At 26.9% G+C, this 13852-nt stretch overlaps 1 protein-coding gene across 1 annotated transcript in view; it reads right to left on the bottom strand.

The window, feature by feature from the left end:
* LOC111629916 (leucine-rich repeat and calponin homology domain-containing protein 3-like) overlaps nt 1-13852 on the bottom strand; it is a 70043-nt gene that overhangs the window by 18620 nt on the left and 37571 nt on the right. Inside the window, exons 3-8 of the mRNA XM_023373862.1 lie at nt 9061-9166; nt 7271-7413; nt 5009-5152; nt 1426-1653; nt 1235-1353; nt 982-1149 (exon numbers count right to left, since the gene is read on the bottom strand). Of these exons, the coding sequence (XP_023229630.1) occupies nt 982-1149; nt 1235-1353; nt 1426-1653; nt 5009-5152; nt 7271-7413; nt 9061-9166 (908 nt within the window). The remainder of the gene's footprint in view (nt 1-981; nt 1150-1234; nt 1354-1425; nt 1654-5008; nt 5153-7270; nt 7414-9060; nt 9167-13852) is intronic.

The following is a 13852-nucleotide window of genomic DNA, read 5'->3' as shown; positions in this document are numbered from 1 at the left end:
GAGATTTTAGGCTAGTAAGTTGAGTTTATTATCGTCTGTACAGTATGTAAATTAGGTACCGTAAGTCTAATACAGCACTAATTTTATACATTTCTTGTGAAAGAAATACTTCTTATTCAATGGCCATAAAAATTATTTATATTAATGATGTCTCCAAAGGTCAAGTTATTTTTCTGCAAAAAATTATTTATTAGAAATCGTGGCTGCCGATTCATATGCTGTTCCGCAATGAAAACCAGCTTTAAGTAATGGCGTAGTCAAACGGTACACACTTGGTAAGTAATCCTATAATTTTTTGTTTATAGCATAGTTTATACGGATTACTCCCAAAAAATTATACGTGTTTTGGAAATGCTGAGTGGAATTAGTCTAGAATCGGTTAATTTTATAGAAGAAAACCTTTCGAACAGCCTTAGTCCGTAAAGTTCTCCCCTATCGAGCTGCGATTGGCTCATGTATTTAATCATTCCTACAACGTAAAATTCGATTAGCGTGGAACGTATCTAAGCGTTATAGGGGGGTCTACTGTATATCTCAAATTTTTCTGACAACAAATGAAAAAAAAAAGTTACAGAAAATAGCTTCATAATTCCGAATTCATTAGTTAATAAATAAATGAATTTGCTTTTTCACAGAATATCTTAAACCATTTAACTTTTAAGAAAAAAATAGCTAAAATATAATTAAATTATTTAAATTAAACTGAATTTTTTTGTAATAGAAGATTTTATAATAATAATAATTCCAACTATAGTATACAAATTCTACAACTGAATTTATGAAGTTTACATACTGAAATATTATGAATTTGAAAAGTATTGCTTTGAGAGTATTTAGAAATAAAATATCTGTGTGTAAATATTAACATATTACTTGCAAACTTTATTACATCTATCTTAGCATATTTATTGATTATCATCATAATACGATTTAAATGCAATGAATCTTAAAGAATGTCAATTGAGAAATTTTAACACTTACTTATGACATTTATCAGACTGTGTTCTTTTATTTAGTCCATCAGTTATTGTCTGATATCGTAAATTTTCATTAAGTTGTCTGCATGTTTGTGAACAATTCAATGAATTCAGAACAGGAGAATTATTAATATTACATGAATCTTTTTTTAAAGCTAAAACTTTAGAAGGACTAGAAAAAATATATATTTTAATTTATTTAAATATATTTACATTTTTATTTAACAAATAAAAAATGATCTACTTTTAATTATTACCTTCGTTCTTGCAGTTTTCTAGCTTCTTCCCTTTGTTGTTCTAAAACTTTTCTTGCCATTCTCCTATAGTCATCTTTAGATTGTTCATAAACATCTGTTATTTGTTCTTTTTGTGATTCCTATAAAAGTTGTTATTGTTAAATTATTTATCAATAAATCATAAAAATAGAAAAATTTAAGGAGGTACTTTCTTTCATAAAAACTTCTTCCACATTAATTTCACTAGTTGGACTCAAAGTACTTGGTGTACTGATACTACTAAGTCCATTTGGAGATTCATTATTTGAATTTAAAATAACTGATGTAGGAGAAGTAATAGTATCAGAACTATTATATAACCATTCTCTTTCTTGTCTTCCTTTTGCAAGAGCAGCAGCTCTAAGTGCAAGATGATGAGAATCTTCTAGATCTCCATTTAACTACAAAAACAAACAGTTATGTCAAAATATCTCAGTTTAATTATCATTTAGTTATTATGATAATGAACTCATACCAACTGCATAATGAATGAACTCAGTGGCATAGTGTGTGTTAGCTGCCTGGGCAAAGGAAAATTTCTCTGTCCCCTTATTTAGGTATCTCAATTTAAAAGACTAAAATTCAGTTTCGTCACAGAATAAGTAATGAAAAATTCTGTGCTAGTGTTGCCACCTTTTTAAAATTGCTGACCCGGATGGCAGGTGAGGTTTGTTCGAACAGAAGTTCCTGACACATGCGTATGTCATTTTGCAATGCGAAGAATAATGTGTAGTGCACACCGGTTCTAAATCAGTTACAGTTAGCGACTAGGGAGACTTGCATAGGAGTAACATAAGAAACCTAGATGACTTAGCTCTATTGGATATTGGAGGTGTATGTGAATATGATTTAATCATACAAGCAAAAGAGAAAAAAAAAGGTCGACAGGTTGCGCACGGTAAAATTCACCAGGTAAAATTAATATCCGGATGATAACACTATTCCCTGTGCTCATTTCAATCGGTCCGAATTGTAGGTGCGACGAAAATATGATATAAAATGGTTTAAATTTTTACAAGATATTATTATTATTAATTATTGTGAAATTTTGCCACCCCCTTAAAAGTGCCAGCTGGGGCAGGCCACCCCTCCAGCCCCCACTATGCTATGCCACTGAATGAACTATATGTTGTCATTATTCTGAATTATACAAGTAAAATCAAAGCAACTATATTAAATAAGTTTATATATGCACAATTCCCAAACATATTATTCTGAATATCTAATTGTAAATCAATTTAGTAACTCATATGTATTCATATATTGGCATCTACTGACTAATATAGAGTCAATACATGCTAATATATTATAAACCTTATTGTAGTATTATTCATTATAGTTAATATTTTATATGTTTTGTTATATAATGTTCTCTTTTCTAGAAAATTAGTAATTTCTTGTTTAGTTCTAATCAGAGTACTTAATTAAATTTTCATATTAATAGTAATTACTTGTTAATGCTGATCATCATCAATCATCATTTGTGGCATTTATTTATCATCAATTATCATTTGTGGCATTTATTTATCATCAATTAATTATCATTTGTTGCAACAAAATAAATCTTAAATCAACAAATGATAATTTAGATAATTGTAGAGCACTTAATTGAATTTTTTTTTAATTTTACAGATGAATTGTAAGAAATAATCATTTTTTGCATATTACAATAGATTATAAAAAAAATGCAAATAATTTCATCTGTTTCAAACTTTGAGTAACAATGTTTGTTTCAGAAAATAAATTTTTTGAAATATAATAAAAATCAAGAGTTTTATATACTGGGCATAAATTTTAACATATGAAATATTTGAAAATGGCATGATCATAGATATCATCATCATACTGAATAATCATAGATAATTATTTGAATTCAAGGTTTACTTATAAACACTTTTCTTCAATCTATTGAAAAAATTAATCTTTCTGATCTAGTCATCAAAAATTCTAAATTCTTTAGTCTTATATTTTCTTTTTAAAATTACTATCAAAATTTTATTTTCATTTTTTTAATTCTTTAATTATTTATTTAAAATTATTTTATCTTAGTCTATATCTATTCAGTCAGGGTCCTCATGATTTTTCCATGGCTACTGCCAGTTCAGGACTTCATTCCTTCTGTCTTTCTATGTTGATTAAGCCAACTTCCATATTTAACAAAATAAAGAATATACAGCTGATTAAATAATCTTTGTAATAAGTATAATGAAATTTAAGTCAGAATATTGCCCAAAAAATATACATTCAATGAGTTTATAAAAAGATTTACTTCTTAATAGGAAACAAACAGTCTAACTTGTAGAATAAATCAGAGCTTTAGCATATAAGTACTATTTCCCCATTACGAACTGATTGATAATTCTTATGCATTAAATTAAAACTTAACTGCAAGACTATTATATTTAGCTAAATGCTAGTCAGGCCAGGCACCTCAGTTAGTGAATAATATACAGTCGACCCCCCTATAATTACGGTCCCTATAGTTACGATTCCTATAAAACTACAAAAAAATTGCTACCGGTATCCGTAAAAAATAGTAAAAGTTCCCTATAAACACCTCAAACGTCATCGGGAAGCCGAACTACTTTCCCGCCGTCCGTAGCGCCACGCTACGGAGNAAAATTGTAGACCTATAAATTTCCACTGTCGTCCGTCCATCTTTTCTTAATCACAAGAATGGAGTTAGATAGATGAAATCCGAGATCATATATGAAAAGCTTAGGGGCAGGAGGCCCCAATTAACTGTATATGAATTTCTGATACAAACAAAAGTCATGTTATTTCAATTCAGAAATTTTCCCCTGTAAGGAATTAGATAGATGATGACACAACTCTGTTGATAAGAAAATTATGGTGTACAGGGGCAAAACTCTACTAATTTGAGGTGAATATAATATATTTTAAATTAAATAAATTTTAAAAATATAATTAAAATTGCAGCCCAGCATTGTAATGATGTTACAATAAATAATTGCTCATTTTAAACAATAAAACTTTCATAAGTATTTAAATAATTTACTAATAACAAACACCATATGGATAACTGCAAAAGAAATAACCACCCTCAAATAGTAACTACAGAGAAAATACACAGTTTAAAATACTAGCCACAGCTATTATTTGAATAAAATTAATATTTCTATTACATGTATAAGAAACTTGCACACTTTTTATTTCAAATTTATATTTCAGTCTCATAAAAACCAGATTCATTCAAAATGAATTATTATATTAAATCATAAATATATAAATGATTAAATTAATATTTACAATAATATTTATAATTAACTATGTTTATATTTATAAAAAATACTTTTAACTTGACTTACTTGAATGATGTGTTCCATTAGAGAGCCTTATATTTCCACTTTTTGTATTCCAAGAACTTCCCTNCCAAAAAATATATACGTATTTTGGAAATGTTGAGTCGGATTAGTCTAGAATCGATTAATTTTATGGAAGAAAATCTTTCAAACAGCCGTAGTCCGTAAACTTGATACGTGTCGGGTTGTGATTGGAAGGATTCGTAAGAAAGCGGATTCCTAGAGAATGGAACGTATCTCTATCTTATAGGGGGGTCGACTGTAATTACTTTGCATAATTTTTCAATCTACATTAAAATTCATTGTTTTCACTGCAATTTCTCAATTAAATACAAAACATACAAAATTTTAAAAAATTAATGAATTAAATTTTTCTAAAATAAAAAAAAATTTTTATTATATATTTTAAAAAAATTAAATAAATATGACAAACCTCTTGAAAATCTTGAGACCATCTCTTATCACTTCCATCAGATGTATTGTAACCTGAATCCAAAGTGTATCTCTTCCTACAATTATCAGAAGTTAAGCCATTTTGGAAGCGCAAATCAGATCTATCAATATGTATAAAAACTAATTAGCAAAATAATATTTTCAGTACACTCACCACAAACCATATGCAACAAAGTTATAAACATACATGTGCATGTGAACATTTATAACTCTGTTGCACACACACACAACATTTATATACCTATATACAAACATATCAAAAATAAAATTATTTTTATAGTAACTGTTCTGTAATTACTGTAAATCAATGAAAACAAATCTTTATAATTAAAGAAACTTCAACTTATAAAAGGAATATTATCAAACAAAACAATCAATAAAGTTTACAGTTAAATAAATATTAACAAACTCCTATGAATCTAGCATAATTGTATTAAAAAATATTTTATAAACAATAATCACATTAAAATTCAAAAAAACATTGAACATTAAATTGATATTTGAATTGGTTAAATAACTTATAACAAAATTCTAATACCAATAAAAGTACTGCATTCAAATTAACAAACAAAATACAGTTTTTATTAAATAATCTGAATTTTTCATAGGACCTAATTGAAATCCTGTAATTTAAAATTTATAAATACTTAGAGTGGAAAGCCAATAGTTCAAATTAAGAATTTTAAGTGTTAGAATTAAATAAAAGTTTCTTGAATGAAAAAAGTAAAATGATAAATTTATATTAAACACATAAAAAATTATGGAAGAATGGTCTTTTAAATCATATCGTTTTTAATAAAAAATTACAGATATAAAAATTCTACCTAAATTAAATTTTATACATTCAATAATTTTTCAAAATATATTATTTTCTTTTCAATTCAGTTAAAAAAAAAATGCAAGTCCAATTACATATTTGTTCCCTAATGCAGTGAGTGTATTATTAGTTTGCTCCAATATTTCAGGATGTGAAATTAATATGACATGCGAGTGATGAAACTAACAGAACTATATCATCACATCACTTGTAAAGAGAAAGGGTGAAATAGAAGAAAACTTATGTTATTAGTATTTATTTAAAAAGCATTAAATTTTTAAAACAGATTGTTCTCCTTTAGGAGCAAACCACTCACATTAAAATTATTATTGTTTGGTAATACTGTATTAGTTTTTTATAATGACTTAAAAATTATAGCTTATTTTGGTAGCTAGATGGATGAAGTTATCAATCTTTTTTTATACAGGCAAGCAATTTTTTGCATTGATATTTTTAACTTGAAAATAAAGTGTACTTATTTAGAAATAACAAACAATGATAATGTAATATTAATATAATTACCATCATGTTGCATTAATATAATACATATATAATGAATCTATATAAAACCTAAATCATTATAACCAAAACATCTAAATGCCATCTAAATGATCTAAATGATGATTAATTAAAAGTATATACTTTTAATTAATTAAAAGTATATACTTTTAATTAATCATCATAACTAACTATTGTATCTTAAGTGTATCCCTTTTGTAATTTCATAAAAATTTATTGAATTTTCTTCTCTTTTCTGCTGTGTTATTTCTTCTAAATATTCCGTCAACCCATGCTTTTCAATATAACATCAATTTTGAGGTAAGTGACCAGGGAAAACTATTGATATCTTGTGGAAATGCAAACTTTTCTTTACCGAATGTACCAATTACTTAGTTACAACGAAAAAGTGTACATAAAAAGGTAACTCAAGCATCTGGTTTTTTTTAGATATTTGGTTAATACATTTAGTAAATGTATTAACCAAATATCTAAAAATACCCAGATGCTTGAGTTACCTTTTTATGTACACTTTTTCGTTGTAACTAAGTAATTGGTACATTCGGTAAAGAAAAGTTTGCATTTCCACAAGATATCAATAGTTTTCCCTGGTCACTTACCTCAAAATTGATGTTATATTGAAAAGCATGGGTTGACGGAATATTTAGAAGAAATAACACAGCAGAAAAGAGAAGAAAATTCAATAAATTTTTATGAAATTACAAAAGGGATACACTTAAGATACAATAGTTAGTTATGATGATTAATTAAAAGTATATACTTTTAATTAATCATCATTTAGATCATTTAGATGGCATTTAGATGTTTTGGTTATAATGATNTTAAAATTTATATTTTATTAATTAAACATAAATAACTTCTGAATATACATGAATATAATTATAGGAAAAGCAATAATCATGATTAACATACAAATGCTGGTGGAGAAGATAAAGGATTGCAGTCTAAAATGAACTCTTGTAAACTATACATGAAACGTAAATTTGGTGGTAATGTTGTTATTCTATTTGCAGATATATCTAACTTTACAAGCTGGAGTTCACACACTTCTGAAAAAATATATTATAAAAATTAAATAATTCATTTTATTTTAAAACTTCAAAATATTCAAGATATAATTCGCTATTAAATTTTTAGTACATTGTATTACTTTAAAATAAAGTAAAATATTTACAGATTATAGATATTAGCTTGGAATTTTCATACTATAAACATGCAAAAGTAACAATCAAAAAATGATAAGACTGAAATTAAAAAAACATAAAATTAAAAAATTACAAGTCTGAAAGTCTGTTTGTTAAAAAAATTTCTAAGTATCCTAGAAGCAGAACACATTTTGCATACAATTAAATAAAGTATACAAAACAAATTAGAAAAATTTTTAAATCTAAATTAAACAATTGAAATATAACAAGGACAACAAAAATGGCTTGTTGAAAGAGCTACATTTCTTGCTAAAAACTTGAGTAATTTTTGTAGTTGAAGTTTTTACTTAATCTGCATTTTTTACCATTATTCTTTTAATTTGGCAATGTCCATAATAAGAAGCACCCACATCAACTTAATAATCAATGTAATACTTTAGATTCACAATCAGAGAAATATTTTTTCCTTTGCACTTTTGAATCATCACTTTTGCACTTTTTGACTGGATAGGAATGGATAGAATACACCAAAAATATATGACAAAATATTCACAAAAACTAACCAAATTAAATAAAGTAAATAAAAATTTCTTGTTTTACTTATTATTTAAAGAAAATTGACATGGACAATAATTTTCCCCTAACACAACAGATTCTAAATGAATTACAGAATATAAATGAATTACAGTGAATGGCAGATTAAGCATATCAAATGAGTCACATGATACCTATAAATTACCATATAGTACAATAGCAAATCAACATATTAAAACTCTTACTTTACTTAAAGTGAGAGTTTACTTAATATTTATGAAGTTTTGTATTGTTAATAATGTTTACAAAATGACAAAGTTTGAATTTATATGTATTATTATATCTTATGAGTAAATGCTTAATTTAATATATCAGCTTTGAAAGGTAAAACAAAGTTTTTTCAGACACAACTTACAATAAACTAAAAATTTTGGTATAATTCAAACAAATGGTTTTGTACCAATACTTTTTTAAAATGATATGTAATTAAAGTATAAATAGATAAATGCTAAAATCATTGTCATAAGCAAAAAAGAAATAATAATAATGAAGACAATTATTTCTCATAACAGATCATTTTAGAAAGTATTTAAGAAACACTATTAATAGTTGAAATTGAGTTAACAGTACCAAACTTTTATGGACTAAATAAACATTCTCTAACTACCATGAAAGAAAGATTATTAGGTTTTGTTTTTAGTGATGGAAACATAAAAATATATAATAAAGAAATATGAAAAACTAGCACACACTACTTTTACAGTATAATATCTCAATTTTTAAAAAAGCAGGGTTAGACCACTGTTGCACTCAGCCTTTCAATTAAATAAGGAAATCTGATGATTCTTCAAATGCAGAAAAATGATATTAACCATATCATATTTCATTTATCATTAATATGTACATTATTAATAAATAATAAATACTTTATTAAATGTTTAAATTTGTCATTTCATTTTATTGTTATTTATTAATGAAAAAATATCGTAATCATTTCAGTATAATTTGGATAAATACCTGAAGGCAATTCAACAAGTTGATTTCTTCGAATATTCAGAGATTTCAGAGAATCTAAATCACCAATTTGGGGTGGTAATATAGACAATTCATTACAGCTAATATCCTGTTTAAGTAAAATAAAAAACATAAAATGATCATTTTTGATTTAATTATCAAAAATAAAAATAGCTAATTATTTCAAAATATTCTAAATAAATTTTTATTATAAAATTGAATTTTCACTCACTCAATTTTTAAACAATACTAATAAGATAATTCTGAATTCTTTTTTATATGACATTTATAATACCTTAAGTAATTAAGTGTATTATATATATGCAAGTTAAAAATTACTGTTATATTTCAAACACTGAAATTTATAGTTATTATAATTTCTGTAGAAAAACAATTATTAACAAAATCTGCATAATGTTCTATACCTTCAAACTTCATTAATCTTCGTATCATCTTAAACATACAAATACATTGATAGATTAAAGGTAGCCAAAATTTTTATTCTTACAGAAATGTTTTTGACTTTCTTTAAGTCATCATTTGTTATTTAAATCAAGCAGTTAGCAAGTTTCAAAATAGAATACACCTTTGTATAAAGAAATATTTTGAAATTCACACATTACAACACATGTTTTAACATTAAAATTTTAAAGAGTATTTAAAATAACATTTAAGTAGAGTTTAAAAAATAAAAAATTAAACATTAAAAATACAAATGTGTTGATTGTCTTAATCAATCAATGTTTATAGCTGTTTTAATTAAAGCAATTTTTCCAAACTGTGTGCTGCAGTATACAAAGAATCTGGCACACCACTGTAAAATCACAAAGTGCTGAGAGTATTTCAAATTTTCAAGAAAAATACAGAATTTCAGATTGATTGTAATTGTAATTCTGCAGTCTAAATTTCTGTAGGACAGAAAAACATACTATTCTGAAATTCATAAAGTTTCAGCCTTCAGAAAAAAATTACTGCTATATAAAGTAACAAAGATTTGTCTTTCCTGTTGCTATAATTTGTTACATCCAATGAAATTGGTTTGACCCATGAACTTAAATGTTTTTTAAAAGTATCTAACATAGCTTAGTGACTTGTCTGAAAAATACTTTCAGAAAACAGAAAAGTTTACATTAATCCAAAATGTTTGTTTACCTTTGTAGGAAAAAGCTTATTGAGCTAACTTGTAGCAAAACTTTAAAAATAACATATGACAGCATGGAACAAACAAAGATTTTGAATATCAGTACAAAATGAAATGTCCACTGCAAAGTACTAAAGCTCAGCAAATCCTAATTCCATTTGCAATGTCAATTTGCACAAAGATGGATTTTGGCAATTCTGTGATTAAAGGCAAGGACTGTGAAAAAATCAATGTTGAACAGGATATAAGGGTGGAAGACCAGTCTGATTCCAAAGTTTATAAAACTGGGGCAGTGCCCAATAGGCATGTACAGTACATCTCATTATGGTTATTTAAAACAAAAATAAAAATAGTGTGTTTTCCTTTTAATCTATGTCTATTACTCTTTCAAATGACAACTATGCTGTTAGAACAAAAATAATTAAATTATTAAGTTATTTCAACTTTATTTAATAAATGAAACAGTTGATTATTTTATGACATACAAGATTTCAGCACAGAATATTTAGGAAAAATATTTAGTGTATTTAATTAAGTCATTCTGCACCTTTGACACTCAGTTCAAAAATAATTTTTCTTTTACTGTTAAATAAAATTACAATGAAATGCACACTTTTATTTATCAGGGAAAAAAGAAGAGTTTAAAAAAAATGCATTTATCATTAAAGTATTCTACATGAACGCATGCAAAAACTGTTTATCTACAGCAAATAATAGTAATACAGTAGAGCGTCGTTTATCCGAATCAATTGGGGACTGGGGTTGTTCGGATAACTTATTTTTTGGATAACTGATTATGTACAAAAAATATATTAACCTATCCTGTGTTGAAATTTTTCTCTGTTGCGTGTCGCTTCGCGTTGAATTTTCGTCAATGTTAAGCCTAATGTAAACGTTTTATAATAATAATCGTGGCTATTGTATCGTTAAAAATTATTTCTTTATTTTTTACAAACAAAATAAATATATTGAAAAATATAAAAACAAAAAAAATTATACTTTAGAAGTTAATCTAGTATCAAAAACGTTCAATTCAGCATGACACACAAAATTGCCAGTGCTGCCAGCTAAAACACACACATAAATCAAAAAAATATTGGAGTAGCCCAAGATATAGACAAAGATTGCAGCGCCATAGCACTACTGAAAATTTAAATTTGCCAACTGGAATTCTTTCGGATAAACGACGCTCTACTGTAGTAGTAGTTATTGTTTAATTAAACATTATTTTCTTAATCAAGACTTTGAATATGTTAAGGTTACCTGTAGCCTACTGAAGGCCATTTGGGAAATTCATTAGCCTATGAAAAATTGCAATTTTACATATAAGATTTAGGGTGACTTTTTGAGCCTTATTTATGGACAAAAAGTTATTTGCTATATACTGTAAAATACAGTATTTCTTTTGATCTAAGAATGCAGTAAAAAAATTTCCAAGGCATTAAGATTCTCTGAATAAGAAACTAGTATAAAACAGTCTACATCTTTTAATGCTCATGAAAAGCAATCTACTTAACCTGAGAGTTTATTAACTTTTGAATCAAATCTACTGTTCATTTAAAACAATTTATTACTTCAACACAGAATCATTATAAAATTTTTAAAATGAATAAAAACATCATCATGTTTAAGTCATTTTTATAAATACAGTGGAACCTCCGTTAACAAACACCCTAGTTAACAACCAAATCGATTAATAAACTTTCATTTTCCAAAAATTTTGTCTCAGATAATAGACAAAATTCAATATTATCTGAATTTTTTCAAATTTTTCTGTCATAACAGTTTTCTGTCAAATTGTGTCAAGAAAAGTGATAGTGGCAATAGAAAATGTTTTAGTGTAGCATTAAAGAAAGAAATTATTGCAAAACATGAGAATGGCATTTGTGTTTCTGACATTGTTAAAGAATATACTGTGGCAAAATTGACTATCTCTACAATTATTAAAAACAAAGAAGCATTTAAGGCTGCTAAAGTGGGTAAAGGAGTGAATGTGATATCAAAACAAAGATCTAAAGTTGTAGATGAAGTTGCAAAACTGCTGCTAATATGGATCAATGAAAAGCAACTTGCTGGAGACAGGGTTAGCGAAGCTATAATTTGTGAAAAAGCTAAAAATTTACACAGTGACTTGTTGATCCACACACCCAGTACAAGTGCAGACAGACAGGACTCTAAAGCGAGCCAAGGGTGGTTTGATAGGTTTCATCAACAAAGTGGCATTCACAGTGTCATAAGGCATGGGCAGGCTTCAAGTTCAGATGAAAAAACAGCAAAAGCATTTGTGAATGAATTTGCTGAGTTTGTAAAAAGTGAAAGATACATCTCAAAATCAAGTGTTTAATTGAGATGAAACCAGTCTTTTTTGGAAAAAAATTCCTAGACAAACATATATAACACGAGAATAGAAAGCACTACCCAGACATAAGCCCATAAAGAATAGGCTCACCCTTTTATTTTGTGCTAATGCAAGTGGTGACATCAAAAATCAAGCCACTTTTAGTCTACAATGCTGAAAATCTCCATGCCTTTAAGAGCAATAATGTGATAAAGTTCAAACTGCCTGTACAATGGAAGACAAATAGCAAGGCATGGGTAACTCAAACCTTATTCATGGATTGGCTCACAGAAGTGTTTGCTCCAACTGACAAAAATTATTTTCAGCAAACGGATCTTCCTTTTTGATGTCTTCTCAATGAATAATGCCCCAACACATCCATCAAGTTTGGAGGAAGATGTGAATAGTGAGCATGACTTCATCAAGGTCATATTCCCTCCACCCAACACAACTCCACTACTGCAACCAATCAATCAAGTGATTTCCAATTTTAGAAAGATGTACACCAAGGCACTGATAATCAGGTGTTTCCAGGTTACCAATAATACCAACTTAATGAACAGAGTTGTGGAAGGGATTAAGTTCATTAACCGAGGTTCCACTGTATGTAAAGCATGACTTAATATTAAAAAAAAATTTTTAATAAAATACTTTATATAAACTTTGAAATAACAAGTATTAAGGAGACAAATTACTATAATAGAAAAATTATGATTATTAGTAATTTTTCTTTTACTGTTAAATAAAATTACAATGAAATGCACACTTTTATTTATCAGGGAAAAAAGAAGAGTTTAAAAAAAATGCATTTATCATTAAAGTATTCTACATGAACGCATGCAAAAACTGTTTATCTACAGCAAATAATAGTAATACAGTAGAGCGTCGTTTATCCGAATCAATTGGGGACTGGGGTTGTTCGGATAACTTATTTTTTGGATAACTGATTATGTACAAAAAATATATTAACCTATCCTGTGTTGAAATTTTTCTCTGTTGCGTGTCGCTTCGCGTTGAATTTTCGTCAATGTTAAGCCTAATGTAAACGTTTTATAATAATAATCGTGGCTATTGTATCGTTAAAAATTATTTCTTTATTTTTTACAAACAAAATAAATATATTGAAAAATATAAAAACAAAAAAAATTATACTTTAGAAGTTAATCTAGTATCAAAAACGTTCAATTCAGCATGACACACAAAATTGCCAGTGCTGCCAGCTAAAACACACACATAAATCAAAAAAATATTGGAGTAGCCCAAGATATAGACAAAGATTGCAGCGCCACAGCACTAGCAAAAATTTAAATTTGCCG

This window comes from Centruroides sculpturatus, unplaced genomic scaffold (genome assembly GCF_000671375.1).
Source record: "Centruroides sculpturatus isolate CEXI.00-Female unplaced genomic scaffold, Cexi_2.0 scaffold529, whole genome shotgun sequence".
Lineage (NCBI taxonomy): Eukaryota > Metazoa > Arthropoda > Arachnida > Scorpiones > Buthidae > Centruroides > Centruroides sculpturatus.
The sequence above is the reverse complement of the archived record's forward strand: the minus strand, read 5'-3'. Positions and strand labels throughout refer to the sequence as shown.